We start from the raw sequence: 27,545 nt of genomic DNA, 5'->3' as shown, positions 1-27,545 counted from the left end.
TACAGTATTTTGCTGTGTTTTGGTCATTTTAAGCATTAGCAGAACTTGTGTGTGTGGTCTAAACAAAGAAAAACAGGAAGTGGATATTCTTCTCTCTCACTAACGCAGTTGTTCTCCATTATTTTCTGTCATGCCTCCACTGGGAGCCAGAAATGCTTTCGCCCGACCCCCATTTGAAATGCTATATATTTATTAATATTTATACATATATTTATTTTTATTCAAGAGTCAAATTGTGTGCTGAAATGGTGAAAGTGCTCAACTTAAGTAACGTGGTGTCTTTGGTCGCAACCCCCCCATCGCAGAGCATTTGGTGCAACTAGCAGGAGAAATGTCTTCCTCTAAATGGCGAATGTTTGTTTACAAGTGAGCTCAGGGGAAGTTACGACAGGCCGGTAACGTCACAGGCAGGAGAAAAAAGGAGCGCTTGATTTGCTCACCAGCACAGTACTGGTAATGTCGCCTCGTTGGAGTGTTTTTTTACACTATCGAGTATCGGAGCTATTTGTTATGTTATCAGATATGTCGGTATGATGTCTTAATTCCTCATATCGACCCGATAATTACTGTGCACCCTAATATAAATATAATTTTAGTAAATGTTCTGAACTCCTGTTTCCACGCTGCTGGGAGTAGTTGTGCCTTCCTTAGACCTTCAAACTAATTCCTGCACCAATGGTGCCTCTGCCAAGAGCAGCACTCCATTTTGCCTTTTAAATAACAGTAATAATCCTAACTGCTTTGGAAGTGTGGCAAAATGCGTTTTCATGGAAAATGATGGGCTTTTGAGTCAAGCATGTTGCCACACTTGTTGGGTGCATTGCAGCTTTTTTTTAAACAGTGTGCTGCTGTAGGGGTTTCCACTTGCACAAGCTTGTGTTCATTGAATTGCAGACAAACCATGTCAGTGTCCCTCCATAAATGTTTTGCTTGATGGCGGCCATGTTTTTCAATCAATGTTGCTCTAATTTTGTACACATGGGCTTGTCAGTCCCTTAAAGGGAAAGTTGGGACTTTTTGCCGTGAAGCTGAATGAGATCCTCGTCAGCAGTGTACTACTTCAACAGTGACTTTTCACATTTGTCAGCAAAAAGTAATGCATACAAAAGTGAAAATGGATGAAACATGTTCTTTACTCAAATAATGTAGCAGATGTTGATTATCACACCATGCTGTGAAGTGTCGTTCATTTTATCAGTAAAGGCAAAACTCCGTTGGCTGTGACGCTTTCATTGCTGAAATAATTCTGTTTGTCTGGCAAATTGTCCTTGTTTAATTGCCTTTACGTCTGTAGTTATGCAGCACAAAACAGGCATATACTGTATAACAGGGAAGCTTTCATGTGCGTGCAAAGCAGCTCGGTTAAATGCAGTCACAATGTCCTCTCCATGCCATTCTTCCAAAACAATGACTTGCTTGACAAAGTTGTCCCACCAGCTAGAGGTCCGATCGGATCTGGACCCAAATCGCCTTCGTTGGCGGGAGCGTGGTAGCTGCTTTAGAGAGCAAAACAGCAGCGGTAGCGTTCTCCGAAGCCCGTAATAACACCTTTGTTTGTCAATGTAAAGTGAAAGTGGGCATACCTTTACACTTACACTACCGGTCAAAAGTTTTTGAACACCCCAATTTTTCCAGTTATTTATTGAAATTCATGTCGTTCAAGTCCAATGAACAGCTTGAAATGGTACAAAGGCAAGTGGTGATGTGCCAGAGGTTAAAAAGAAAAAGGTAAGGTTACCCAAAACTGAAAAACAATAATAACAGAAATAATAATAGAAAAAGGCCTGTTTCAGGGACCACAAAATGGGTCAACAATTGAAAGCTGTTGTGCAGCGGAGGTGGATCAAGCCTTGGCCGTTGGTGCAACTAATCCCTACAGGTGTGGTGTTCCAAGTTCTGGCGTACTTACTACCTCCTCTGTCTGCATAAAAGCAGTGTTTGGAACACTGTGGTACCATTCCCTCGTGAGCATCAGTTGAACAGCAGTGAACTGGAGAAAGTCATTTGTTGCTACAAAAATGGCAAGAAAAAAGGCAATTAACAACGGAAGAGGACAGACCATCATGTTGGGTTTTCCTCCAGAGAAATTGAACTGTTCTAAAACGTTTTATTGGTAGTGTATATACACACAAAAAGCCATTTCAGTATGATTTATTTGTACAAAAACATATACTGTATATATATATATTTTTTTAAATCTGCAGGCAACCAAAGACTAAACTTCAAATTAGAACAAGTTGTCTTTTGGGACCATGACCCATGTCATTGTTCTTTGTGCGCTTGCATTTTGAACAGCCTCTTGCTGACTACGGTTAAACCGGCTCCAAATGTTTCATTCAGTAAATGTCCAGAGGAATTAAGTGATACTGCAGGTGGCGATTATGTTTAAACAAAGAAAAAACTGTATTTTCAGCACCCAGCTCTGACCAGTGAAATAATATTTCACGGGTGTGTGTATAGAAATGGGAAAATCAAGAAGAGCAGAGGATGGCTTGCTGGATTTCACTTGGCTATTGATTGCAATCTCCTGTGTGGCTGGGAGGGAGGGGGATCGATCAATGGGATTTAGACATGGGGGCCGGTCTCTCCACCATGCCTTGTGGCTAATACACTGCATCACAGTTGGCCAAACGTCTACTGAAGCCTTACTGGCACGTGTCGTTCTTTCTCAGGGTGCTACAACCCTGGGAAAACTTATGGAATCACCAGAGTCAGAGCATGTTCATTCAGTTGTTTAACTTTGGAGGAAAAAACTCACAGACATGACACAAAAGTAAAGTCCTTTCAAATGGCAACTTTCTGGCTTTCAGAAATGCAACAATAAGCTAAGAAAAAAAAAAGGTGGTAGTCAGTAACGGTGAGGGAGGGAAAAAAAAAATATTGAATCACTCAATTCTGAGGAAAAAAAATATGGGATCATTAAAAACAAACAAACAAAAGGACACTTGAACACACCACCAGTACTTTGTTGCATCACCTCTGGCTTTTATAACAGCCTGCAGTCTCTGAGGCATGAACTTAATGAGTGACAGAACTCTTCATCAATCTGGCTCCATCTTTCTCTGAACGGTGTTGCAGATGAGCTTTGCAGGTTGGAGCCTTCTCATCGACCATTTTCCTCAACTTCCACCACAGATTTTCAACTGGATTGAGATCCGGACTATTTGCAGGCCATGACATTGACCTTATGTGTCTTTTTTGCTCTATGGCAGGATGCATTATCATCTTGAAAAACGATTTCATCACCCCCAAACATCCTTTCCATTGATGCGATAAGAAATGTGTCCGAAATGTCAACGTAAACTTGTGCATTTCTTGAAGATGTAATGACAGCCATCTCCCCAGTGCCTTCCCCTGACACGCAGCCCCATATCATCAATGACTGTGGACATTTGCAAGTGTTCTTCAGGCAGTGGTTCCAGCATCATCACCTTGCCCAATGCAGATTCACGATTCATCACTGAATATGACTTTCATCCAGTCATCCGCAGTCCACCATTGCTTTTCCTTAGACCATCGTAACCTTGTTTGTTTCTGTTTAGGTGTTAATGGTGGATTTTGTTCAGCTTTTCTGTACGCAAATTCCATTTCCTTCAGGCGGTTTCTTACAGTTTGGTCCCAGATGTTGACTCCAGTTTCCTCCCATTTGTTCCTCATTTGTTTTGCTGTGCGTTTTGTTTTCAAGACATAGCGTTACGTTTTCTGTCTTGATGCTTGGATGTCTTCCTCGGTCTACCAGTATGCTTGCCTTTAACAACCTTCCCATGTTGCTTGTATTTGGTCCTGATTTTAGACGCAGCTGACTGTTAACAACATCTTTTGCAGCACTGCATGATGATTCACCTTCTTTCAGAAGTTTGATAATCCTCTCCTTCGTTTCACGTTCTCTTGTGTTGGAGCCATGATTCATGTCAGTCCACTTGGTGCAAAAGCCCTCCAAGGTGTGATCACTCCTTTTAACCAGCAGATCTAATCTGATGCGGAGGTTAGCTTTGGGAATGAAAATTTACAGGGTGATACCATCATTTTTTCCTCAGAATTGAGTGATTCCATATTTTTTCCCCTCTGCTTGGTCTACAAAACTATTACTGACTACCACGTTTTTTTTCTTCATTTCTTTGATTGTTTCTTAAAGCCAGAAAGTTGCCATTTGAAAAGACTTTAGTGTTGTGTCATTTTCTGTACAAAACTGATGAACATCCTCCTGGTGATTCCATAATTGTTTGCCAGGGGTTGTACACAACTAGTACTCGTGACATACTTAGTAGCATGCTGCATACATGATATGCGATATGGAAAAAGCCCAAGTAAGGGATGAAACAGAAAAACACGACTTCTTCCTTTAAGAGCTGCACTTCAACAAATTACAGTAGTGTGCAATCAACAGATTGAAACGACCTTTTTGTAAAAATCACCTAAGCAATCTGATCTAAGCCCTCAGAATGGATGGGGGGAGGAGTCAACCCTTTTAATCAATTCCCTTTCATTTATGTAGCGCCTCAGCCAAGGTTCAAAGAAGTTTAGGACCTCAATTCATTCAAATAAATTAAAATTCTCATATTCTACTATTTTTCAACAGTTTCATATAAATCTCTGAGGTCAGTACAGGAGTAGGGATGTCCCGATCCGATCTTCACAATCGGGATGGGCTGCTGATCCGCTGTATTTTGAAGATCGGATAATATCGGCTTTCGCCACAAGATCGGGCCGATCCGGTTGCCATGTAACACTGGAAAACTCTGGGCCACCTTTCAACATGGTAGGTGCAGCAATCCGCCTCAATGTTGGTTTCCCTCGACTTCCGCCACCCGCAAGAGGAAAACGCAACACCACTATGCAGACATGTCTGCGGTGTACCGTGGTGAAGTCAGTTTCACGTTGGATGATGGATATTTGGCTCCGTAGCTACAGCAGCAGTTCCCCCTCACTGTGCCCAGACTGCTGTGTCATTGTGCGGGGCGCTTGCACGCTGTGGCGGAGCTACGTGGTGGCCACTCCTGGTCACTCTCCAGCCACACCACTGGCCATCTAGACATTTCAGGTATCAACGTATTGTCGCCCCTATGTGAGTAATGGCCTCACCTTGACCACCCCAATGAAAAATTTCTGGCTCCGCCACTGCTCGCATGGGAAGTGCTGCTCTAACCGCTGGTTGTTTATACTAGGGACCGTCAATAAATTACTATTGCACTGAAGAGAGTTTGTTTAAAAAAAAAATCATATATTCTTGAATCACACCACAAATTGATCTATAACCATGTCAAATGATTAGTCCTACCCTATATTATATATGATATTTCATTGGCTACAGACAATATTGTGAGTGATATTGCTTGCTATTTTAGACTTCATCTCCATCTCACAGTGAATGCCTTCCTACCTGTGCTTGCGTTATGCGCTGCAAAGCGAGACAAGTCAAGTTAAAGGAAATCAGCGCTAATGTAGGGCGCTCTTGCATAGTAATAATAATAAAATCACCCATCTGCAATAGATTTAGTGCCGCTCATGCCACTACCCGTGAACAGGGGTGCCGTATGGGGTGGGGAGGCAGAGATGTGTTGGTAACAGCTGCCCGGGGGGGTCCCCAATGAGATTTTTTCATGGGGCACAGAATTCCTGGTGGTGCCCCTGAATTTACAAAAGTTTATATTTTGAACAAGACAATTTGTTTTAAAATGTATTTTTGAACTGTTTGACTGATACAACAGCCCAGGACTTTATCCTGGATTCAGTCATTTTATTCCGGGGGCCTGATGGAAAGTTTTGGTGGCCTGCCAACATTCTTCTTACATAATCTTTGTAAATTTGAATGCGGTATTTGACAGCCCTAATTATTTTTCCTAGTAATATTATGAATTTTACTTGTAAAATTGTGACTTTTTTCTTGTTAGAAAACTTTTTCTCTTGATATTTGTACTTTGGTACTCTGGTAAAATGATGCATTTCTTCCATTTCTGCTGCTTTTAAAAAAAATAAAAATACATTTGCCAATTTTACTTTATTTTAACTAAATATTCCAAAAATGTTAAATTTATTTTGTTTCATTTGTTTCTCATAATAGTACAACTTACAAAAATACAATTATTTCTTTAATATTTCAATTTTATGGTACTGAAATGATGTTATTTTCCTCATAATATTGCGACGTTATTCTCGTAAAATTACAACATTTTTCTTTTTTTTTTTCTCTTAATATTTTGACTTTATTCATGTGAAATTACTTCAGATTTTTCCATTTTTTCCTGCTGCAGTTTTTATTTTTTATTTTTTTACGTTTTCTTGTTAAATTATAGTTTAAGAACGTTCCGGCCAATAAAAAAAAAAAAAAAAACAGCCGCGGTCCTCACTTGGGACTTTAGACACCCCTGATCCATACCGTGATACATACAGCTGGACTGTGTGAAAGACAGTATCTAGTGTACAGTGGTACTAGAGTAATATTTGAATACTGCTAAAATTACTTTTGTATGAACAATGAATGCATGTGAGTGTTCAACGCATTTAGTCAGGCGGAACCTCAGTTTAACCGCCGACTGGCTTGTCATTTTCCCCAGGTAGGACCCCTCCTTGTTATTTTCCTTCCAGTAGCAAACAGATGGAAGTCCATTCTGCGTTTGAGGATTCAGTGATAACGTTGTTTACATGTGGCTTTATATGCTCAGCAGGCCGAAAATGCTGTCTGCTTGCAGGAAGTTTAAAAAAAAACATTTCCTCCAGAGGAAATTGATGTTTTATGTGGGATTACACAATGTGGCAATGAGTACGTTTACATGCAGTCAAATAACACTAATTATTATATTATAACCGGAATATTAGCAAGAACCCAGTTGCGCACGACCATATTAACACCAATAACCCTTTTGGAAAAACCCGAATATTACCCCTGGGTTACTCCTTTTCGAACCTAAAAATCGGGTCATGTTAAAACCTATCGGGATATCCCGATCAAAAGGAGCATTACTTTGTGTTCTGCACATGTTCAATTTGAAAGGAATCTTGTGTCTTTGGCAGGAACTACTTGTAAACAGGACGACACGCAAAACCACACACTTTTGGAGCGAGCGGGAAACACGCCACCTCATCAGTGTGGTGAAAGACAGGAACATTGTGTCTTTTATTGACGGTAGAAATTACCTCAATTGCGATATCTACCAGAAGGTCAGCAAGCAGTTACCCGAAGCAGGGTTTGTACGAACGCATCTTCAAAAGTGTCCGGGGGGGCTCTGGGGATATAGCATGGATGTGGATGGCCCAGCTCCGGCTCCATTTCCTATTTCTTCACGTTCTCGCCTTCCATTAATGAAGAAAGTGAGAGAGAATAGCGTCAAGTACTGATGGTGGGTCAGGACCAGCACCAAAACGCAAACAAAGGCGTTCATTATCCGCAGTGCCGGTGGTGGTGTTGTTTTTGGAAACAGGAAGAAGAAGTGGAAATGATGCGCATTGCATCATGATGTTTTCCGTGCAGAGTTTTTATGAGGGTTTTTTTTACGTCGCGCATGTAAACGGGTTATTCCGAATATTTCAGAGACCGGAATATTGACTATAACCCGAATATAAATGTAGTCAATGTTTATCACTGTTTGAAATAAATACAGTGTCCTCATATAGCGCCTTGATTGAGGTGTTGCTGACACAAGATGTTTGGACTGTATCACTCTGCTAAATAAAGTCTGCTTCTAGTTTAAAGTGGTCAGCATGGAGCAAACTTGGACGCATCACACATTGCTGATAAATTGAATTAATCTTAGCAGTCCAAAGGGTAGGAGGCAAAGGGTAAAAAAAGAGAACTGAACACATGGACAATGAAAACGATAGGGGCAGAGTGAGACTACAGTAATGGTAGAGTATATTGTGGTCTTTGGAATTCTCCCTATTCCACCACAGTGAAGACTAATGCATTCTGTGGCTAATGGAGCTGCTATGTACCTCTGAAGGCTCGGCTAAGAGTGACCCAAACGATTCTCACTCTGAAGGGCCAATTATCTCCAATAGAGCCAGTCTGAAAGGTCAAGTCAACTAGCCCCCTTTCTACTCACACCCCCTCACACTTAAGTTCACCTTTTAAAAGGAACATTTGTGTCTTTAAGGTGCACTCAGTGGGAGAGAAAATAATACCTATTACATATACACTACTGGTCAAAAGTTTTATAACACTCCAATTTCTCTGGAGGAAAAAGGTACATTTTAAGTGTTAAGATGGTCTCTCTCTCTTCCATTACTAAGTCCCTTTTTCTTGCCATTTTGTTCACGAGGATATAGTACCACAGTGTGTTCCAAACACTGTTTTTATGCAGACAGAGGAAGCAGTAAGTACTCCAGAACTTGGAACACCTGGAGGAATGAGTTGCACCATCAACCTCCATTTCTGCAGAAAAGCTTTAAATTGTTGAGCCATTCTGTGGTCCCTGAAACAGACCTTGTTGTATCATTCTGAAATACACATTATTTTTCAGTTTTGGGTAACCTTATCCTTTTGTTTAACCTCTGGCACATCACCACTTACCTTTGTACCACTTCAAGCTATTCATTGGACTTGAACGACTTGAACTTCAATGAATAACTGGAAAAATTGTGGTGTTCTTAGACTTTTGGCCAGTGGTGTACATACCTATTATATAATAATAATAATAATTATTATTATTATTATATCTGCACACAGGCTACACGGTGGTCTAGTGGTTAGCATGTTGGCCACACAGTCACAGTCTGGAGATCGGGAAGATCTGGGTTTGAATCTCCATTGGGCATTTATGTGTGGGGTTTGCATGTTCTCCCCGTGTGTGCGTGGGTTTCTCCGGGTACTCCGGTTTCCTCCCACATTCCAAAAACATGCATGTTAGGTTAATTGGCGACTCTAAATTGTCCAAAGGTATGAATGTGAGTGTGAATGGTTGTTTGTCTACATTTGTCTAAATGTATGACATTGCTGTCTATTGTGTGGGTATTGTGTTTTTTAAGATATGATAAAACTACATTTGATTTTGTACTCACCTGCAGACTTACAGCTGTACTTTGTATGTAGAGATAGAGTAATTGTACCCCCTTTGTTGTTTTTCCTCATCCAATTTCCAATACCTATTGGTATAATTTATATATATATATATATATATTATTTATTTATTTATTTACTAAGACTGACTAAAACATTTGTAGTTTCCGTCGACTAAATCTGAACTACAACTATCACCTACTGTATAGAAATGACTAAGACAACAGAAAAACGACACTGCTGCCGGCATTGGGGAGATGCGGTTCATTGATGGAAACATGAATTCCAACATGTACCACAACACTGTGAAGCAGTAACTGGGCCAGGTGGTGGTTTTCGGTTTTCCAACATAAGAAGCCCAAACACACCTCCAAGATGACAAGTGTCTTGCTGAAGGTGAAACAAATCTCTGCACTTCTCACTTTGAATGACCTTGTTTAAGAATTGTGCTCTATAAATAAACTTGCCTTGCCTTCCGGGTGCCACCTATAGCAACAGGATGCAACTCCTTTTCATTTCCGGGGTGAGCTGTCACTTCTCTTGCTGCAGCTGCCGCTCATCACCGTGGTTGCCGTTCCCTCAAACTGATGACTGAAAACACTTCACGGATACTATTGCCTCCGTCCCTGCGAGCCATCCACTCAGCTGTGAGTCAAACTATTCTTTGCAACTGTTGTATTTTACGGTTCAGCACTATCACGGCAGTTGCCATTCAAAAGCCGATTAAGCTAATTGCTGAATTAGCACTGCTGCAAAAACGCTCGTATGACCGATTAGTGTCCGCATTTTTTAAATGAAACATATTATTTAAGTTCATATTATAGCCAAACCTTTTGACGAAAGGTATAGAGTAGAGGTGAACGATAATTATTGGGCCGATATGAGGGAATTATGATGTCATGCTGACAAATCTGATAACTATATAAAAAATATAAAATAAAACTATAAAATAGCTCAGATAACTGATCATTTCGAAAACGTTCCATTGAGGCGAGGTTAACCGTATTGTGTAAATTTTAATTTTAATAATGTCGATGTGATGAAGAAGCCATACACAACAATGGACGGGCGACAGTGCACAGTGATACGACGAAAGATAAAAGCAATGCCGAGCAATTTGTGACTGCGACTCTTTACTTAAACGGCCCCAGCAACTAACTTGAACTACATTCTTCATCATCGAAATCCAACCAGAACTGGGCTCACGGGACCAAGTGGGGGGTATGTCACTGTTGATGCACTACACTACTGATGGGGATGTCATACAACTTCATGTCAAAAAGTTGGAACTACCCCTTTAAGGCATTCCGTCTTGTGGTTACGTACGTAGTAAAGCATTTTGTGTCGACAAAAGGTCAAAACGCTTAGAAAATCATATTAGATAAACAGTGAAGCAAACAACATATTATCAGGGAAACGCGGCACGCATGGAAGCGGGCGGCTTGGTGAAGAGAAGCCGGCCAAGGACTGAGAGAAGAAGACATCATGTTGTCCAATGATGAAAGGCTTGATTGATTAGAGAGTGATGATTGCACTAAATGGCCTGGAAGATGTCTCTGCCTCTGTTTCCGTCTCTTACACCTTCTCCCCTTGCACCCCTCCCTGGCGTTGGCCGGTTTCATGATGGCAACCCATCAACCAAATGCCCCCCACGCTCCCTCTCCCCCCTAATGGCACTGCTATTAGCACTAATGCATTTCAAACGTACAGCGGCTGCCACATCACAATCTGATGGAAATTACAAGTCTTTCTGCAATCTCCACAATCTCTGTCCTTCCTCTCAGCCAGTCTCGTCCAACGTGTTGCACTTTGCGTCAGCTGTGACAGCCCGGCCTCAACACGATGTAAGATGGGTGCTTAAAACATCAGAACTTTCATACTCGAACCTTGCAAGACTTGTTGCAATCACGCCAATTAAACCAGCCCCCAAGAATTATGCGCAACCTCAAAACTTTGTCCAATCCCCGCAACTTCCCTGCGATCAAATTTGTCCCTGAGTATTGAGCACAATGTCGTATGCACAGCTAAATAGAAGTGCTTCGAGTTGTGCGCAAATGTGCACATCAACTGTCTAACCAATCAAATGCGCCCCTGCATTGCCCACCCACGTCCTCACTTCCTTGTTTACACTGACAGAGATGTCGGCATGTGGCGATAATCTCTCGTCGTCTCATTTGCCAACAAAAATCAGCTATAGATCTCTGTCTTGCTCAAAGTCGTCAGAAAGGGTTAATGTTTAGTCATTCATAACTTAGGGCGTACGTACACTAGGCCATCCGCACATTCATGCTGGACTTGGACGCTGTTGTATTACTGCAAATTCCCTGACTTTGTGGATTATTTCCAGTTGTATTTTATGTCGTTCTGATTATTTCTATTGTGGCAGGTGGCACCTGTTATTAAATACTTGCAAGAGATACCACGTCTTTGGTTTGGTTTGGTTTGGTTTGGTTTAGTTTATTTGAACATGAAGGTTACAATGGAATACATCTCGTGAATCATTTTTTGACAGTTCCACATGTCCAAAAGGAGTAGGAAGAAGCAAAGCTTATTTAATCCTACCCCCCATCCATTCTACATCTAGTACAGTACATGTAGTTCACTTCCTGGATTCCATGTCATGTTTTCAGTGATAGTCAGGATAACACATAATAGATAACGGTGAGATAACCCTCCCCCCAAAAAAAGAGAGAACATTCATAATAATGATAATATGATGACAATACTAAATAAATAAATAAATAAATAAGAACAAAGCTTTTTTTTTTTTTTAAACACAACAAAGAAAATTATAAAAAAAAAAAAAAAATAAATAGAAATAAATAAATAACAAATAAAATTTAATTAAATAAATAAAAAATAAAATAAAATAAAATAAAATAGAAAATAAAAAAATAAATAAATAAAATAAAATAACAAACCTGACAGAACAATCAGGACTCTTCTGCCTTGTATTTGGCAAACATCAACTGCTTGTATTGTTTTTTGAATTTGCTCATCTCTGTACATTGTTTGAGTTCTTTACTCAATCCGTTCCATAATTTAATTCCACACACGGAAATGCTATGGGTTTTCAGCGTTGTTCTCGCATATAAATGTTTTAGGTTTAATTTTCCTCTAAGATCATATTTCTCCTCTCTGATTGAGAAATACTTGATTAGATTTTTGGGTAACGAGTTATTATTAACTTTATACATTATTCTAGCGGTTTGAAAGTGTACTAAATCTGCGAATTTTAATATCTGTGATTTTAAAAATAAAGGGTTTGTATGTTCTCTATACTTGGCATTATGAATTATCCTCACAGATCTTTTTTGCAGTACAGTGAGTGAGTGAAGATTACTTTTGTAGTTATTTCCCATATCTCCACACAATACGTTAGATATGGTAATACTAAGGAACAGTACAGAGTGTGGAGTGATTTTTGATCAAGAAGATATTTTGCTTTATTCAATATAGAGATATTTCTCGCCACCTTTTGTTGTATATATTTAATATGAGATTTCCAACTCATTTTTTCATCTATTATAACCCCAAGGAATTTATATTCTTCCACTTTTTCAATATCCGTTCCATTAATTTGTATTTGGTCGTACGTGTCCTTTCTACTATTACCAAATAGCATTATTTTAGTTTTACTTAAATTCAGAGATAATCTATTCTTGTCAAACCATGACTTTAATATGACCATTTCATCCTTGACCTTTTTAATGAGTTCTTGTGTGCTTTCACCAGAACAGAAAGCAGTGGTATCATCGGCGAATAAGACCAATTTTAAGTTGTTAGTTACTTTGCAAATGTCGTTAATGTACAAGTTAAACAGTTTTGGTCCCAGTATGGACCCCTGTGGTACTCCACACGTATTGTGTAGACTCCCAGATGTATATTCTCCTAGCTTTACAAATTGTTTCCTCTTTGCTAGGTAGCTTTTAACCCAATTTAAGACTAAACCTCTTTATTACGCACACACACGCACTCACGGATGAGAGAGCGTGCCGTGGTTTTTGACTTTTGCATTATTTTGAGTATTCCTATATATTAATTGTGTCCAGTATCATTAAGAACTGGCAAAGACCGATTGCATGACAGTCGTTCCATGACTCAGCAATGTTGCACGCTCACATGCAATCATGCCGTGCCCCTGCCCACCTTTTCCAATTGTGCCAAAGGAGGGGAAGTGTCCCGACCTTGATTCGGATGCACAAATGACAGTGCGGGACTTGTGTGCCCAAGCACAGTATGACATCTTAAATTACGGTCGCTGAGGAAGTTTGAGAATAGTGGAGACAGCACCCGCATAAACAACTTATTTGTATTTAACGTCATTGAAAAGACTTCAGTGCAATGTTTGAAAAGGCCCAGCCCCCAGTACGGCACACACTCAGCTAAACCGAGGGAGCCACAATTGTTTTACGGTCTGGTTCCTAAGAAAGGAATGACACCCCCGATGCCATTCGGGGAGATTTTAAAGTGTCCCGTTGTCTGCCAACGTTCCATTTAACAAACAACAACCACAAAAAAGGCGGTGAAGCTGCTGCTTCTCTACGGTCCCTAAGAACAGATTGTGTTGCATTGGGAACACAACAGCGCAGCGTCACACAGGGATGGACACCTGACCTTGAGAAATCATCAGCAACCCAACGCTTTAATGTCTATTTCACACACCATTTCATTCCAATGGATTTAAAGCCACCAAAGAACCATCACAACGCTTGTTACGATCAACATTTTGACATCCATGATGTCCAGCAGTCAGCAGCTAGTGGTCGAAGGCGCTGGCTCTGCAGTCACAGCAGCCCAGGGTGGGACACTGCTGCTCTAGCGGATGTGATGAGGGACATGAGTGTCGTTAATATACTGATGATGTCACCTTTTAGCGCGACGGGGACTTGGGCCAGATACACAAGCAGCTTCTAGTAAACACATCAAACTAAGAGCACTCACAAGAACACGGGCTGCTGCCGAGATTAAAAAAGCAAATGAAAAAAGTAAAGAGTCTTACGCAAAATAAATGAATGAAAGGGCATGAAGCGGAGCAGCCAAATGTTAAAAATACGATGTCAGGAGGGCAGCAGGTGGTGGCAAAGCACTTCTCCCTAAGTCAGAGCTTTTCTTCCTGTCACACACACACCTGGCCACAAAGAGACCTTGCTGGGGGTAAAAAAAAAAAAAAAAAGTGTCTCAAATGTTGTTAGCAAGTTAGCAATCAACAGAGGAGTTATGATGCTCGCTTTAAGATAACGGTGATCAATGAGGCAGAGTTATCAACAACTGTCCAGTCGCAAAAAAAAAAGTGTTTTATTGCAATTGATTGATTTAATTGATATTTAAAGCGTGATTTTTAGTAAAAACGGGTCTTGCAAAAGAGGGCTCGTCTTATATTCAGGGTCATCCTATCCATCCATCCATTTTCTCTACCGCTTGTCCTCACTGGGTCACCTTATATTCGAGCAAACACCATACAGTCAAACCTTGCTTTCGTACGCCCCAGTTTTCGTACGATTAGGTGACAGCTCAACTCACAGCAACACGAGATAAGATAACTTTGGTCTTGTGGAGAGAGTCACCTGCCAGGGCTTTGAAGCTAAACTTACCTTTGAAAATACCTTTTCTTTGTCCACTTCTGGTGAATATTTGTTCCGCTTGTAGGTCAACATGGACCGCAACACTGCTGTGTTTTCTCAAACTACGGTGTGGGCCGAGGGTCAAACGGGATGTGTGCATGTTGATCGCACGTCAAAAAAACATAGTGGCGGACAAATTACTATAATGACTAGAATTTTTCTACCCAAAATATGAGACCATATATAATAACACTGACATCTCCAAGAAAGCACCAGAATTGAGGCAGTAGGGAAAGATACAAAGCCCTTGGAGCACCAATGGTAAATCTACATCAAGCTAAATGGAGGCCCAGAAGAAGCAAGCGTGGCGGTTGTCCAAGATATCGACGATCTGGATACATATTAAACATCATATTACCATGACAACAAGGACACAAAGGAAGAACCATGCAGTAAGAAGGATTACATTCAATATCATTTGACTTTGATATCATCGTTGCAAGGGTCTGCTCAACAAAGTACTAACATTAGGAACCCAAGTGTCTACATTCAATGACACTCACAGTACAACACTGAAGAAGGCAGGAAGTGGTTCCAGAAATCAACAGGGGAAAAAAGGAAGAATTTTTACGTTTGTTTTGTTTAATAATAATAATAAATATAATAATACTGTATGTATTAGCAATTGATGTGTAGGATTAAATAAGCTCTGCTTCTTCCTACTCCTTTTTGGACATGTGGAATTGTGACACGAAGCATTCAATGTAAACTGTATGCATGTTTGAAATAAATCAAACCATGACCACCACTAGCTAGCACATGTTACCAATAGTGGTCTAAAAGAGCAGCTCTAACAAACAAATGTTTATATTTTTCACAATTCCAAGTTAAACTTTGTACAAACTTTTGTTACTTGACAGAAAAAAAATGACTGGCATTCGTGGCTTTCACAAACCGCTGTCTGGCATTCACATACATGCACGTGGCGTGTGCACATACGCAAAAGAGGTCTCAGAGAAGCGACCGCCAAGTTGTCATTGTGTGGTTATGACAGGCTACACATCCAACGATACCTGACGTTAGCCACTAAACTTTGCCAAATCGCTATTATTAGCTGACAACAAACATAACTAATGTGTGTTATGTGGCTTGTGGTATATTCTGCAAATATATTTTGCACAATGCTGCCCGCTGAAATCCTAAAATGTAACCTCCTTGGGGGTGGTAATAATACACAGTCTAGTCAGGGACAGACACAAACAGCCATATTATGCAGTTCCATGCACGCACACAGACACACACAATTAAATGCACCGTCTCTCATGCATAAACACCTTTTCTCTTGCTTTGACAGACTGCTCCACCCGCCAGTTTAAGATGCGCCACATCTCTCCTAATGTGCCCAAAGAGCATGCAGCTCTAATCTAATTAGACTGTCAGTCAGCAGAGTGTTCACCCAAAGAGAAATTAGGAAAGCACAAAATCTACAAACAAGACGAATCTTCTCGCCAGGATGAGGCATATCTACCTGCCACTCCCCATCTCCTTCCCTGCCGCCCTTCTCTCTCATCCTCCACCTCTTTTGAGTTTTTTTTATGGTTTCACAGCCGCTCCTGCTGAGATTCATTACCTGGCCTAATTATAAAGGCAAATGAAATCAGGTCCAATACATTATTAATAGAGGAGGGCTATTAGGATTCCTTTGCGCTATTTGCAACAATATGATATATTTCAACTGTTTTCATGCCTGATTAGAGTCGTGTGCAGATAAGGCGAAAATACGCTAAGTGAATGGGTGAGGACTGGGGAGCGGGAGGGAGGAATTAAAGACACATGTATTCCTAAAAACACATTTGGTGCATTCTAAAGCAGCAGGAAGGGCAATGAACTCAAACTATAAGGATCATTTAACAAATCAGAAGCATGAAGAAACTAACATCTGGAAAAGACACAATGATACATTTTTTTAAAGCAAAAGTCTTTGGACCAAGAACATCACACTTAAGCTAATAAAAACGATGCACGACAAGGTGTGAGACCTCAGCGGGCCTCATGACAGGTTCAGTTCAGCCAGCACTGAGGACTAACCTTCACTTCTTCTGTGGCTTTTTGCAACGTTTATTCCACATTTATTTATTTATTTAATTTTTGACAAATGGATGGATGGATGGATGTTTTTTTTTATGCACTATTAACAGTTGTTCTTACATTTGCATGACTGCACAGGTCATTTAACTTGAATGACAATTTGATCCTGGCACAGATGATGTATTTCCTGGGTTTCTCAACCTGAACACAGTTGGAGGTGTTGCAGGACTCACCTTCAACTTTAAAGGTGTCGTTGTGCGGTATATGTTTTAATGCCGCAAAAAGAGAGGACAAAGAAGTACGCACGTCATAATGGGGAGAAGGGCTTAGCTCGGGGGTGGGCCAACCTCTGTGACAGACAGAAATAACCTCAATAACATACATTTCATTTAATGCCAGCATTAATAAATCAATAATTTTATGTTGTGACAGAAGTCACCATCCTGTCATTTTGATGTCTAATTAGATTCTCAATGGGGTTGCAATGCTATACGTGCAGTAACTGAGCTGGTGAAAAATGGCAGGTATTCTGCAACCTGCAACTGAGCTCCATCAAGAAGGCGTCCTATGTGAACCACATGGCGGCGGTGGCGTTACATCTTTATCAAAGGGTTTTAACAATGATCAATGATGAGGACAGATAGGAGCGCCCACCACCTTATTGTAACCTCTGGTTTAGTTGCATTAGCTATGACTCGTCCACTGATGCCATGGACACAGGTGTGTGGCGAGGGTTCACTGTGAAGCAGGCGTCAAGGGCCTGCAGGCACAAGTGCACGAAGGGATTGAGGGAGGGAGTGGTCGAGGTCCGGTCCAGTCAACCTAAGACTGCAGCTTGAGAGTGTAAGCAAGCATGAATAAAAAATGGACTTTGCAGTCAAAGTAGCGCTCATAATTATTCGTTTGAAATCAGTTAAAGCCTTTTCTCAAACATCCCCCTGGAGGCACGGGGGTTAAAAATCCATTTGCAGGAAGTGTAGCATGACAGAGAACTCGTCTCCCTGGAGACAAGGGGATATGACAGGAGGGAATGTGTATCTGCTACATACGTGCATGCGCGCGTGTGTGTGTGTGTGTGTGTGTTTGTATGAGTATGTGTGCATGTTTGAGGGGAGTGTTTACAAATTTGAGAGTCAGTGGAGCATGCAAGGCTCACAAACCGCTATAGACAAATACTGTATATAAACTGCTTTTTTTGTTTGCTTCTTTTAAATTTCAAGAGCGGATCTCTGTTTTAAAGGTCAGCAAGACAATGCTATGTTGCAGATGTGGCTGCTTGCAAAATCAAATGGACAAGGATGCTCTTAAATAATACAGGAGGCCGGCATTCTTACAGCCCACCAGAGATACTAGAGTATATACTGTAGAGTGCAGAAGTGCATTTGTGTCGTACATCACCGTTTTCCTCTGCGATGCTGATCACGTTGTCATTACAGAGTTGGACATTTAGAGCGGGAGGAAGGTAAGACGAACGTCAGAAGGGAATAGCCATTTAATGGGTGGCTCCGAAAAGGAAACGGGAACAGAGGAAAAGTCGTTTGGGAGGGAAAAACAAAGAGCGGCTGTCCTACTTTACCGTAACGCCATCTTGCCATTCGTGATCCTTCTGAAGCTGCTCCGCCTCCCTGGCCAGTTTCTGTGAGGGAACACAAAATCAGCAGTGTCACAGGTCAATAGGACATTGATTGGCATGTGTGTGTGTGTGTGTGTGTGTGTGTGTGTGTGTGGGTTGGGGTGACAAACTTATACGCTGCGCAAAAAAAATAAAGGGAACACTTAATCACAATGTCAATCACACTTGTGTGAAATCAAACTGTCCACTTAGAAAGCAACACAGATTGACAATCACGTCCACATGCTGTTGTGCAAATGGACCAGACAAAAGGTGGACAGCAAGACACCCCATTAAATAAATAACTACAAATAATAAATAAAATCCTAAATAAATTACATCATGAATAAATGCTTGCGTGATTTTATTGTCAGCACATTCAACTACGTCAAGAACCAAGTATTTCATACAAATATTTCATTGGTTCAGATGTACGATGTGTACCTTTAGTTGTACCGGGTATTAAAATGGCTCAATAAACTGAAGAAACAAGGATGGTCTAATCATTTGTTCCATGCCTGTATGTATGTTATTAAAATATGACAACTCTAATTGTCACAAAGCGTTCAATCCCAGCACACCTTCCCGCGCACAAGTTATTCACATTTCCAATCCACATGGCGGCAACACTTCTCCGTTTTTGTCTTTACAGATCACCTGAGCGAGCTTTAACGATTGCTTACATCTCCTAATGGGAAAATAGTCAAGTGAATCAACAAAACAAGGCTGTAATTGGCGCACTGAAATGATTACCCGAGAGCCCATCGGGAAACAATGAGTGGGTCTGCTTGTTAAAAAGGGTCATCGTTGCTAACGAGGAGCACCACACGACAACAAGAAGAAGGAAAAACACTGCGCAATATTCTTGCGGCATTGCCAGTTTGCAGGATTAGCACTGATATGGAAGCAATATGATGTGAGAAGTAAGTGTAGAGTATTTCTTAAAAATAACATCTATGTACTGCAAACTAGCCTCCGTCCTTTCTCGTCTCCAATCTGTCTGGATATACGATCTAGCCTCTCTTTAATCCTTTTGATTTGGCCTTTTTTCACCATTTAATCTGTCAGTAAGAATCTTTTATCAGCTCTCTGCTTCCCGAGCTGTCTCTCCAAAAAATACACCCCTCCCATGGTCGGCCTTCGTTCCTGTAGGACCCCGGCAGCTTAATGCAGCTCCCAAACAGCCGTGCGTCTTCATGTGTCTTCTCCGTCCTCTGTGTTTGCCCAGATGGATGGGCAAGACAAACTGCCAATGAATCAGAGTGAGAGATGTGGGAAGGAGGGGGGCAGGGATATATCAGCCATGCTGGTGGTGGCTGGAGCCCAAGCAGCTTAAGACTGAGGACTGGATGAGCGTAGTCAGATCGGCGTAGATAGAAAATCTCAGTGCAGGCCCACACAGCACCGCATGCCACACCACAAACACAGTGTACAGACATCACATACAAAGCAGGTGCCACCATGATCATCCCCATCGTCTGTCTACGACACATGATGGCCTATTTGTCAACGCGCCTTCCGGCAAGGTCAAGAAAGCATGAACACTGTAATAGATGGTGATGTCCATCCCAAGGCCTGCACATTTAAGAGACGTATAATATATGTCAACTGGTCTTGGCAGTCAAAGCGTTCTTGATAGATGATCAATTATCAGTGCATGCATTACACAGTGCAACCTCAAAATTCCTTCACCCACCCCATCCATTGTCTATACCAGTTGTCTTCATTTGGGTCACGGGAGAGCTGGAGCCTAAAACTGACTTTGGGCGAGAAGCGGGGTAGAGTCGTCCCTGGCAATATCGCGTTTTTTCCAAAAATAATTAATTCATACATGAAGGCTGTTTCGTGGTTGACTACGGCCTATTATTATTTAAAACATATTGAAAGGCAAGTTATATGTAGCACTGCAGTCCCTAATCATCAGTAATGTTATGTGACATGACGTTAGATTACATTACCTTTCACACTGCATGCAGACTGGCTACTGAGCCAGCAGAGCTGAGCCGGCATGCCATGGCCGAGTTCGAGTGGAAAAAAAGGTTGTCCTCTCATTCCGTGTGGAAGTGGTAAGTTGTTGACTTCTTTGTCCTTCTTCCTCACTCCATTTGAAACACTTAAGTTTAGAATAAGTAAACTGGAGAGCCTAAATAGTTAGCTTGCTATGCTAGTGGTGGCTGTCTGTTATGTCCCTGCAGTGATCCCGTAGCCTGCCCAATATGATGTAAACAAAGAATAATAGGAGCGTAAAAGTGACTACTGGGGTGTTATTTCATGTCTAGAGGGCTCTAATAATGTTAAAACCTGTATTTAGAAAGTCAAACAGGTTTTTGAAAATATCCCGTTTATTAATACTAAATCCTACATCGCAGAAATTCAGTTATCGTGGTCGAGTCTGGCACCAATTAACTGTGATAAACGAGGGACGAGTGTATACCCTCGATTGGTCGCCACCCACTCAAAGGGCACATAACAGCAACCACTTACTTTCACACCTATGGACAATTTAGAGCAGGGGTGCCCGTTACGTCGATCGCGAGCTACTGGTAGATCACCATGTTAGTTTGGGTCGATCGCGTAAACGTCACTAGGTAGATGTCATATGACATTAGTCAGCTGACATTAAGCTCCTCTCCTGATTCGCACTTGCTCCCCCGCAGCATTACAAGCTGCACACGGGGATGCAACGTCCATTTTTATTATTCTGATTACGGATAAACTAACTCTGCGGTAAGACGCTTATACTGTATCGATAACAAAAGTTGACTTGTAGCGGCTAGTTATGTAGGGAAAAAAAGGGAAAAAAGTGTACTGTTTGATGGCTTTACTTCGCATCATGAACTCCACTACAGAAATCAGTGTTTTCTGCATGTCCGCTTCTTAAACTACTATTTCATGATGGGATGGAAAATGTGCCCATTGCTGAAACCTTTTTAAAATGTTGCCTGGACTTCGGCTGCATTCTCTTTTGCATAATCATTTTCAATTCTTGTATATCGGTAATGTTTGATAGCAATGCTAACTGGACGGAATGCATGAACTGTGTCTCCTAATGAACGTTACGTCACCACTACTGAGTGTGTAATTATCTATCTTTATTGCCATATTGAATATCATTATGGCATCAACTACTTTGATTACCTGTGAACTTTGAAAATGTGAATGTGACATCGTAATCATGAATATTTACAATAGTAAATACAAAGTTTATCGGTTAGATTTGATATACTGTATGTTGTATAGAATCAGGTACATCATTTAGACTTGTAACTGGCATGCTGAAAAAGTGTGAGCACCCTGATATACATGCATAAAACAGACATACGTACTCATATATTCTTGAAATAAATATTGTAAATATATGTACATTTTGTATATTTATAGTAGGAGATAGATCTTTGGGACTTCATTTTAAAAGTAGCACCCCTCAATTAGAGTGTCCTATTAACCTACCATGCATATTTTTTTTAATGTGGAAGCCAACGTTCCAGGGTCCCGGAACAGGAAGTAATTACATACTAATGTTGTGATAATGTCACCAAGTCGAGGAACCGCACTCGCATTCACTTGCCATTAGTCTGTCTTAGGTATGTTATTGAATTGCAACACTGACAACAAACTTTGGTCTTAAATCAAACTTTATTCAGTACCTGTTTCATTCCTGCCTTCATTTTTTCAGCAGCCCGTTGAGGCAGTCAGCATTTGAGATCTGAATTAATTGCACCCTCCGCTTGTGGCTGCCAAGGAGTGAAATCCAATATTCCTCCATTGCCACTCCAAAACACAACCTCATTAATGCAAGATCACTGATGAATCATGTCCATTAGTAACAATTTTCTTACCAGCCAAAATCCAACACATCCATGTATCCTGCACACACTGAAAGCAATGATTCAAGTGACAATAATATTGCTAAAAAAAAATCCCAAATAAAATGCTAGTCTGCTGTCAAAAAAGTTCTCTTGCTGAGCCAGACGACAGCAAGACAAAAGTAAAGCTCAGCATGAGGTGATTACAATCTTTAATATTCATCAGGGTTGCTCTGGTTCAGAGTAGGAGAGGTTTTATTCACTCAAAGTCATGTTCTTTTCCGAGGAATGACAGCACACCAGGCGCATGCAGACGGCGCCATGCTGTGCTAAGCACCAACTTGACACTGGACTGCCTGCGTGATTGCAGCAGCCCGTTAGGCCCTTCCACTGAGCATTAGCTTAGAGGGCACTCCACACAGCCCACTGTTGCACGTGTGTGATCGGGATGGACACTCCAGGCTGTCTATTGTGCATGTGTGTGTTTGAGTGGGACGGCCCTTGAGAAAACAGAACATGGTCAGTACATGTGATTGCGACGTGTTCCAAATGACCCCACAGCCGGCTTGCTTTCTGGGACGGCATCACATTGGGGATGGCGAGACTGTGAAATGACTTGGCTGAAGCCAATTAACCCTCTTTGAATGACTAATATGTTGAGGGAAGACCATGCCTACATTGTTCACTGATTGACTGATGTGATCTGTCACAATCAAAAGGGCTTGAGCGCCTGGGCTCTCTTTAACAGGCAGCACACAATTCACAGTGATTTTACATGTTAAAGCTATTGCAGCCAACTAAAGTTCATATCCACACAAACAACATATGTGTTTATTTATTTGTCTTGCTTTGTTTACATGCAAACTGTGCAAGGTCACTGAAAAGTGACTTTCAGCTAACTCCAGCAAGGCTGAAAACTAAGGTGTGTGACGATACACCCAAGGTGATGAACGAGATTGGGTCCACTGGGTCCAGCTGATATAAAAAAAAAACAATTTATAACAAAAAAGAACATTATACAAATATTAAAGGGAAATCTTTGTATTTTTCTTAATTATTAGTATGAACATTCTAGCTTTTTCTTGTTACATCATGTTTTTTTGCTCTATTTGTCCATTTTTGCGGGGTTTTTGTTTATTTTATTTCTGCAATGAGCCACGTTCCGCACAACTCCTGCAGCACACTTTGGACACCCATGTTTCACCCGTGTTTCACCCGGAAGGCGAGGTGCTGCAAGGCGACAGAGAAGTTAGTCCGAGCTCTGCCTTCTTGGCTGTGTTGGTCAAAGGCTGGGTTGCATTGTGGAGGGATTTTTACAGCTTTCAGACGGACAAGAGGTGCCTGCTGGGCGGATATTTCACCTTTGCTGGTGGCTTGTATCTAATTACCGAATAAATGTATGACGCAAGAAACACTTAAATGCATCCCTTACTGGCTAAATACTGTATGTCGCTAAATTGTCATTGTGAAACCTAACCGGTGATGGCGGGTGCTTGAAAGTGATGCAAATGCTTTAATAAAACCAGCAAGCAGCTGTTTAACTCCGATGGAAAAAAAACAGCCACACATCACTCACTGACGTTGACGCTGGAAACACCAAGGAAGGTTGGATTGCAGGGTTTAAAGTGTGCCTAAGGTACTTACGTGCGCTTCCAATGCTGCCTTGCACACTGCCACTTTCATATTACTGCAGTATCATTCATACAAGCAATGCCAACATGACAATGTGAGGCAGAAACTGGAGCCCAAATGCACCTCCAAGATGACAAGTGCCTTGCAGAGGAAGATGACAGTGAAAATGATGGGGTGACCAAAGTATGTCTACTCCACAGCTGAACCCAATTGAGCGGAAGAAAGGAAGGTGGAGGAGCGCAAGGTGTCGTCCACCAACATCCACAAGTGATGTCATCATAGACATGGAGATGTCAGCACCCACCAAGAATGAAAAGGGGTTTTAATCCGTATTTTATTCAATTTGTGGACATTTTATTTAGAAAAACTTGGACAATTGTTTGATTCTCCTTATTACAAGACAATGTAATGTCTTTTGAGGGTAAAATGAGTACGGTAGTTACCTTATGTTGTATCTGTCTGTGCGCAAATACGTCACGGCCAAATTAAGATGTCTTTGAAATGCCATGCTATCAAATCTTCTTTACTGCTCTTCTTTCTTCCATTTCTTTTATGGAAGGTAATCATGCACGTCAAAATGAGTGCACTTGTTCCGGATAAGTGGGCTTTGTGCTGGTCATTTTTAATAAATGGTACATTTTATTATTGCCATCTCTCTCATGGTGTGCTCTATAACAAAGACAACTATGGTCTTACAAAGCTTTCTTTTTTGTTTTTTAAATGTGTATTGTAGATGGAGACAGTCTTGCCTTAAGGCAAAATTGAATTCCACAGTGCTTTGTTTTGCATACAATACATATAGTCCATATCAGCATCTAACAAAAGTACATCCTGCACATTTCAGCAAGCATTTCATGACAAGATATCTTCTCAATGGACCATACTATAGAAAATAATACTTGGTTATACTTTAAAAGGAAAACCGCACATAAATCATAACATAAATCCATCCATCCATCCATCTTCTATGCGCTTATTCTCGCTGGGGTCGTGGGGTTTAAGATATAAAAACAGCTAAAAAGAGGCAGCTAAGAATGCATGCAGTGGGACGCACCTATTCCACCTGTAAAGACTTCTGAAAATCCTCCAAAAAGCGCCAACAATGCTCCATTTACATAATGTGACCTGCATATTAACCAAGCTACAGCTACATTGTTACGAAGAACTACTTTACTGGCCTAGTGACACCTCACCACATCGCATGGGCTCGCTACTAGCTGGCTAGCATCTAGCTTCATCATACTCAAAACGCCTCAGGCCACTACCAAAAGGTAACGAACGCTACATATTGGAGCAGCTGCCACTGCTGCTGTGCTTTTGTTTTTGAGTTTGGAAAAGTTAGGTGTAGCGTTCCTTTCTATGTTGCTATGTGAAATCAATGCGCCCAGGAAGTTCCGCTAATGCTTAAAATGACAAAAATACGGCAAAATACGGTACATATTACATGTTCTCATAACCCTGTTGATACTGGACTTTCTAGGCGGATTAGGCATGTCCCATTATGTGCATTCATTTTTGACTGAAGTTGTGTGGTTTTGCTGTTGCTCCATTAGGGGGCAGCAGACTGAGCGTCAACACCAGCAGCCAGTGGAGTCCGTCTGCGGAGTGAGAGCAGTCTGCTTTAAGCTCTTCATTCTGTCTCCTCCACTCGGCTGGGATTAAGGCCAATCATAGAAATCACTGAGTCAGAACCGTTCCTCAATAACAGATGGAGGGACTTTTCCACTCCAGAATTTTAAAACCTCACACACAAACTCACTTTGGCTTCGCTTCGCTCCCCCTACCTCCGTCCCCGCACATCCATACCTTTGGTTTCTCCCCCACCCCTCTTTATCTCTCCTCTTGGGCCGGGCTCTTTTATCCTGCCATCATATGCTCTACTCCATTTCTTTCCATCTGTTTCACTTAACTGCCCTCAAACTTTCCCCCGTCTCTAGCGCCATACTGAATCCAACAACAGACGAAGCAACTTCAAAAAAACGGTTTAATTGACTTTAAATAGGGCAGAAGTCACAGGAAGATGCAAGACGTGTTTTTTTATCGCTTAAATTTCTCTCAGCCGTGTGATGATGACATATCAAGTTCAAATTGAAGTCACAAACCACTCAGAGGACACCAAGGTCTGAGATGCACACTTTGATGTAGTTCCTTTAGTGTTATCATGCTCTTTTTGTATAGTAAAAAACATCATAAATATATATATACACAGTATAAACATAAAGCAAGAATTTTTTTGACATATTACATGGCCTAACTCAAATATTACAAATCAAATGGTCGTCTGCTGGGTTGAGTACGTAGGCTATATTTCTACACTCTTGATCAAAATGTTAAGACCAGTTGAAAAATTGCAAAAGTTTACATTTTGCACTGTTGGATATTAAGGTGGTTCTAAGTAGAGCTTCAAAACATTTTGAGTCAAGCATTAAAGTGAAATATGCTGATCAAAAGTTTAAGACCACACCCTTGTAAAGACAAAATCTTGGCAAAAATGTGTAATTCATTGTCATTTTCTGTGAAGTGTTCACACTGTCATGAGCTCTTGATGGCAAAGGCAAACAAGCTTTCTCTCTTTGGACGCAGTTGGTTTGTTGAGCTGCATAAGCGAGGCCTCTCGCAGCGCACCATTGCTGCTGAGGTTGGACGCTCTAAGACAGTCATTTGGAACTTCTTCAAATATCCTGAGGGTTATGGTACAAAAAAATGAAATGGCAATTTTCTTTTTTTTTTTTTTTTAAAGTCACCAGCCCTGAGCCGGAGGTTCCCAATGGCTGTCCGTCAAGACACGGCACCATTTTCAGCCCAAATGAAGGTTGTTACTGGTGCCGAGTGCAGTCCAATAACCATCAGACGGCATCTGCGAGAGGCTTTTAAGAACAAAAAACGTCTGTGTGGTAATGACGGGCTTTTTCAACAGGACAACGCTGCACTTCACAATGCCTGCCTGACAAAGGACTTCTTCCAGAAGAATAAGCTCACTGTTTTGGACAATCCTGCGTGTTCCCCTGATCTAAATCCAATTGAGAACATTAGGGGATAGTGTGGATGGCAAAGGAAGTTTACAAAAATGGACATCAGTGGACCCCCACCATGAAGCCAAGCATCAAGGATGCCCAAAACAATCGTTGAGGTGATGAACAAGAATGGTGCAGTTACTCAATCCTTTTTTGAGTATTTTTATTTTAAACATTTTATTTATATTTCAGCGGGGTTTCGGGTTTTTTTGGAGCTATAGTCTTAAACTTTTGATCAGCTGATTTGTTTGCACTAAATTGCTTACTCAAAAATGTTTTTTGTCCCACTCCCATTTCTTATTTTGCATTTTGAAGCTTTACTTAGAACCTCTGCAATTGGCTGGCGACCAGTCCAGGGTGTACCTGCACTGTCACTACGAATGTTAGAATAATAATTATATGGGTTTTCATGTCAAACTGCTTGCTAAGCAATAAGCGCTGTCACTTGTTTTCAGCTCTGTTCAGTGTGCATAGAGCTAGCTGACAACGGTCAGTGGCTATCACTGCCAGCAAAACATATCATACTCCTCATAACACAATATTAGTGAATCTTATTATTGTTGTGGATATGTGAATTTCTTCACGTGCGTTCATGGCTGTGTTTGCTGGAACTGGCTTGCCGGTCTCAACATGAACTGCTAGAAAAACATGAATTGCTGTTATTTGTCTTTCTTGCCTATCTGGCAGTCAGTTTCAGTAAGTAAATCCATATTTTTTTATTAGATCTATTCTACAAATCTTAATATAATAGTATGGGGTTTCATGCCAGGGCTAAATAAGCATCGATCACTGCTCACTGGTCTTTTATTTTGCAGCGTGCATAGAGCTGTCAGTGTC

General features: G+C 41.1%; 1 protein-coding gene across 4 annotated transcripts in view; it reads right to left on the bottom strand.

The window, feature by feature from the left end:
* The window catches only part of cacna2d2a (calcium channel, voltage-dependent, alpha 2/delta subunit 2a), a 211,760-nt gene that overhangs the window by 97,179 nt on the left and 87,036 nt on the right, over nt 1-27,545 (bottom strand). For all 4 annotated transcript variants that reach the window (XM_054783714.1, XM_054783711.1, XM_054783712.1 and 1 more), the window contains exon 4: nt 18,221-18,280. In XM_054783714.1, coding sequence (XP_054639689.1) covers nt 18,221-18,280 — 60 coding nt within the window. The remainder of the gene's footprint in view (nt 1-18,220; nt 18,281-27,545) is intronic.

Source organism: Dunckerocampus dactyliophorus, chromosome 8 (assembly GCF_027744805.1).
Source record: "Dunckerocampus dactyliophorus isolate RoL2022-P2 chromosome 8, RoL_Ddac_1.1, whole genome shotgun sequence".
Taxonomy (NCBI): domain Eukaryota; kingdom Metazoa; phylum Chordata; class Actinopteri; order Syngnathiformes; family Syngnathidae; genus Dunckerocampus; species Dunckerocampus dactyliophorus.
The sequence above is the reverse complement of the archived record's forward strand: the minus strand, read 5'-3'. Positions and strand labels throughout refer to the sequence as shown.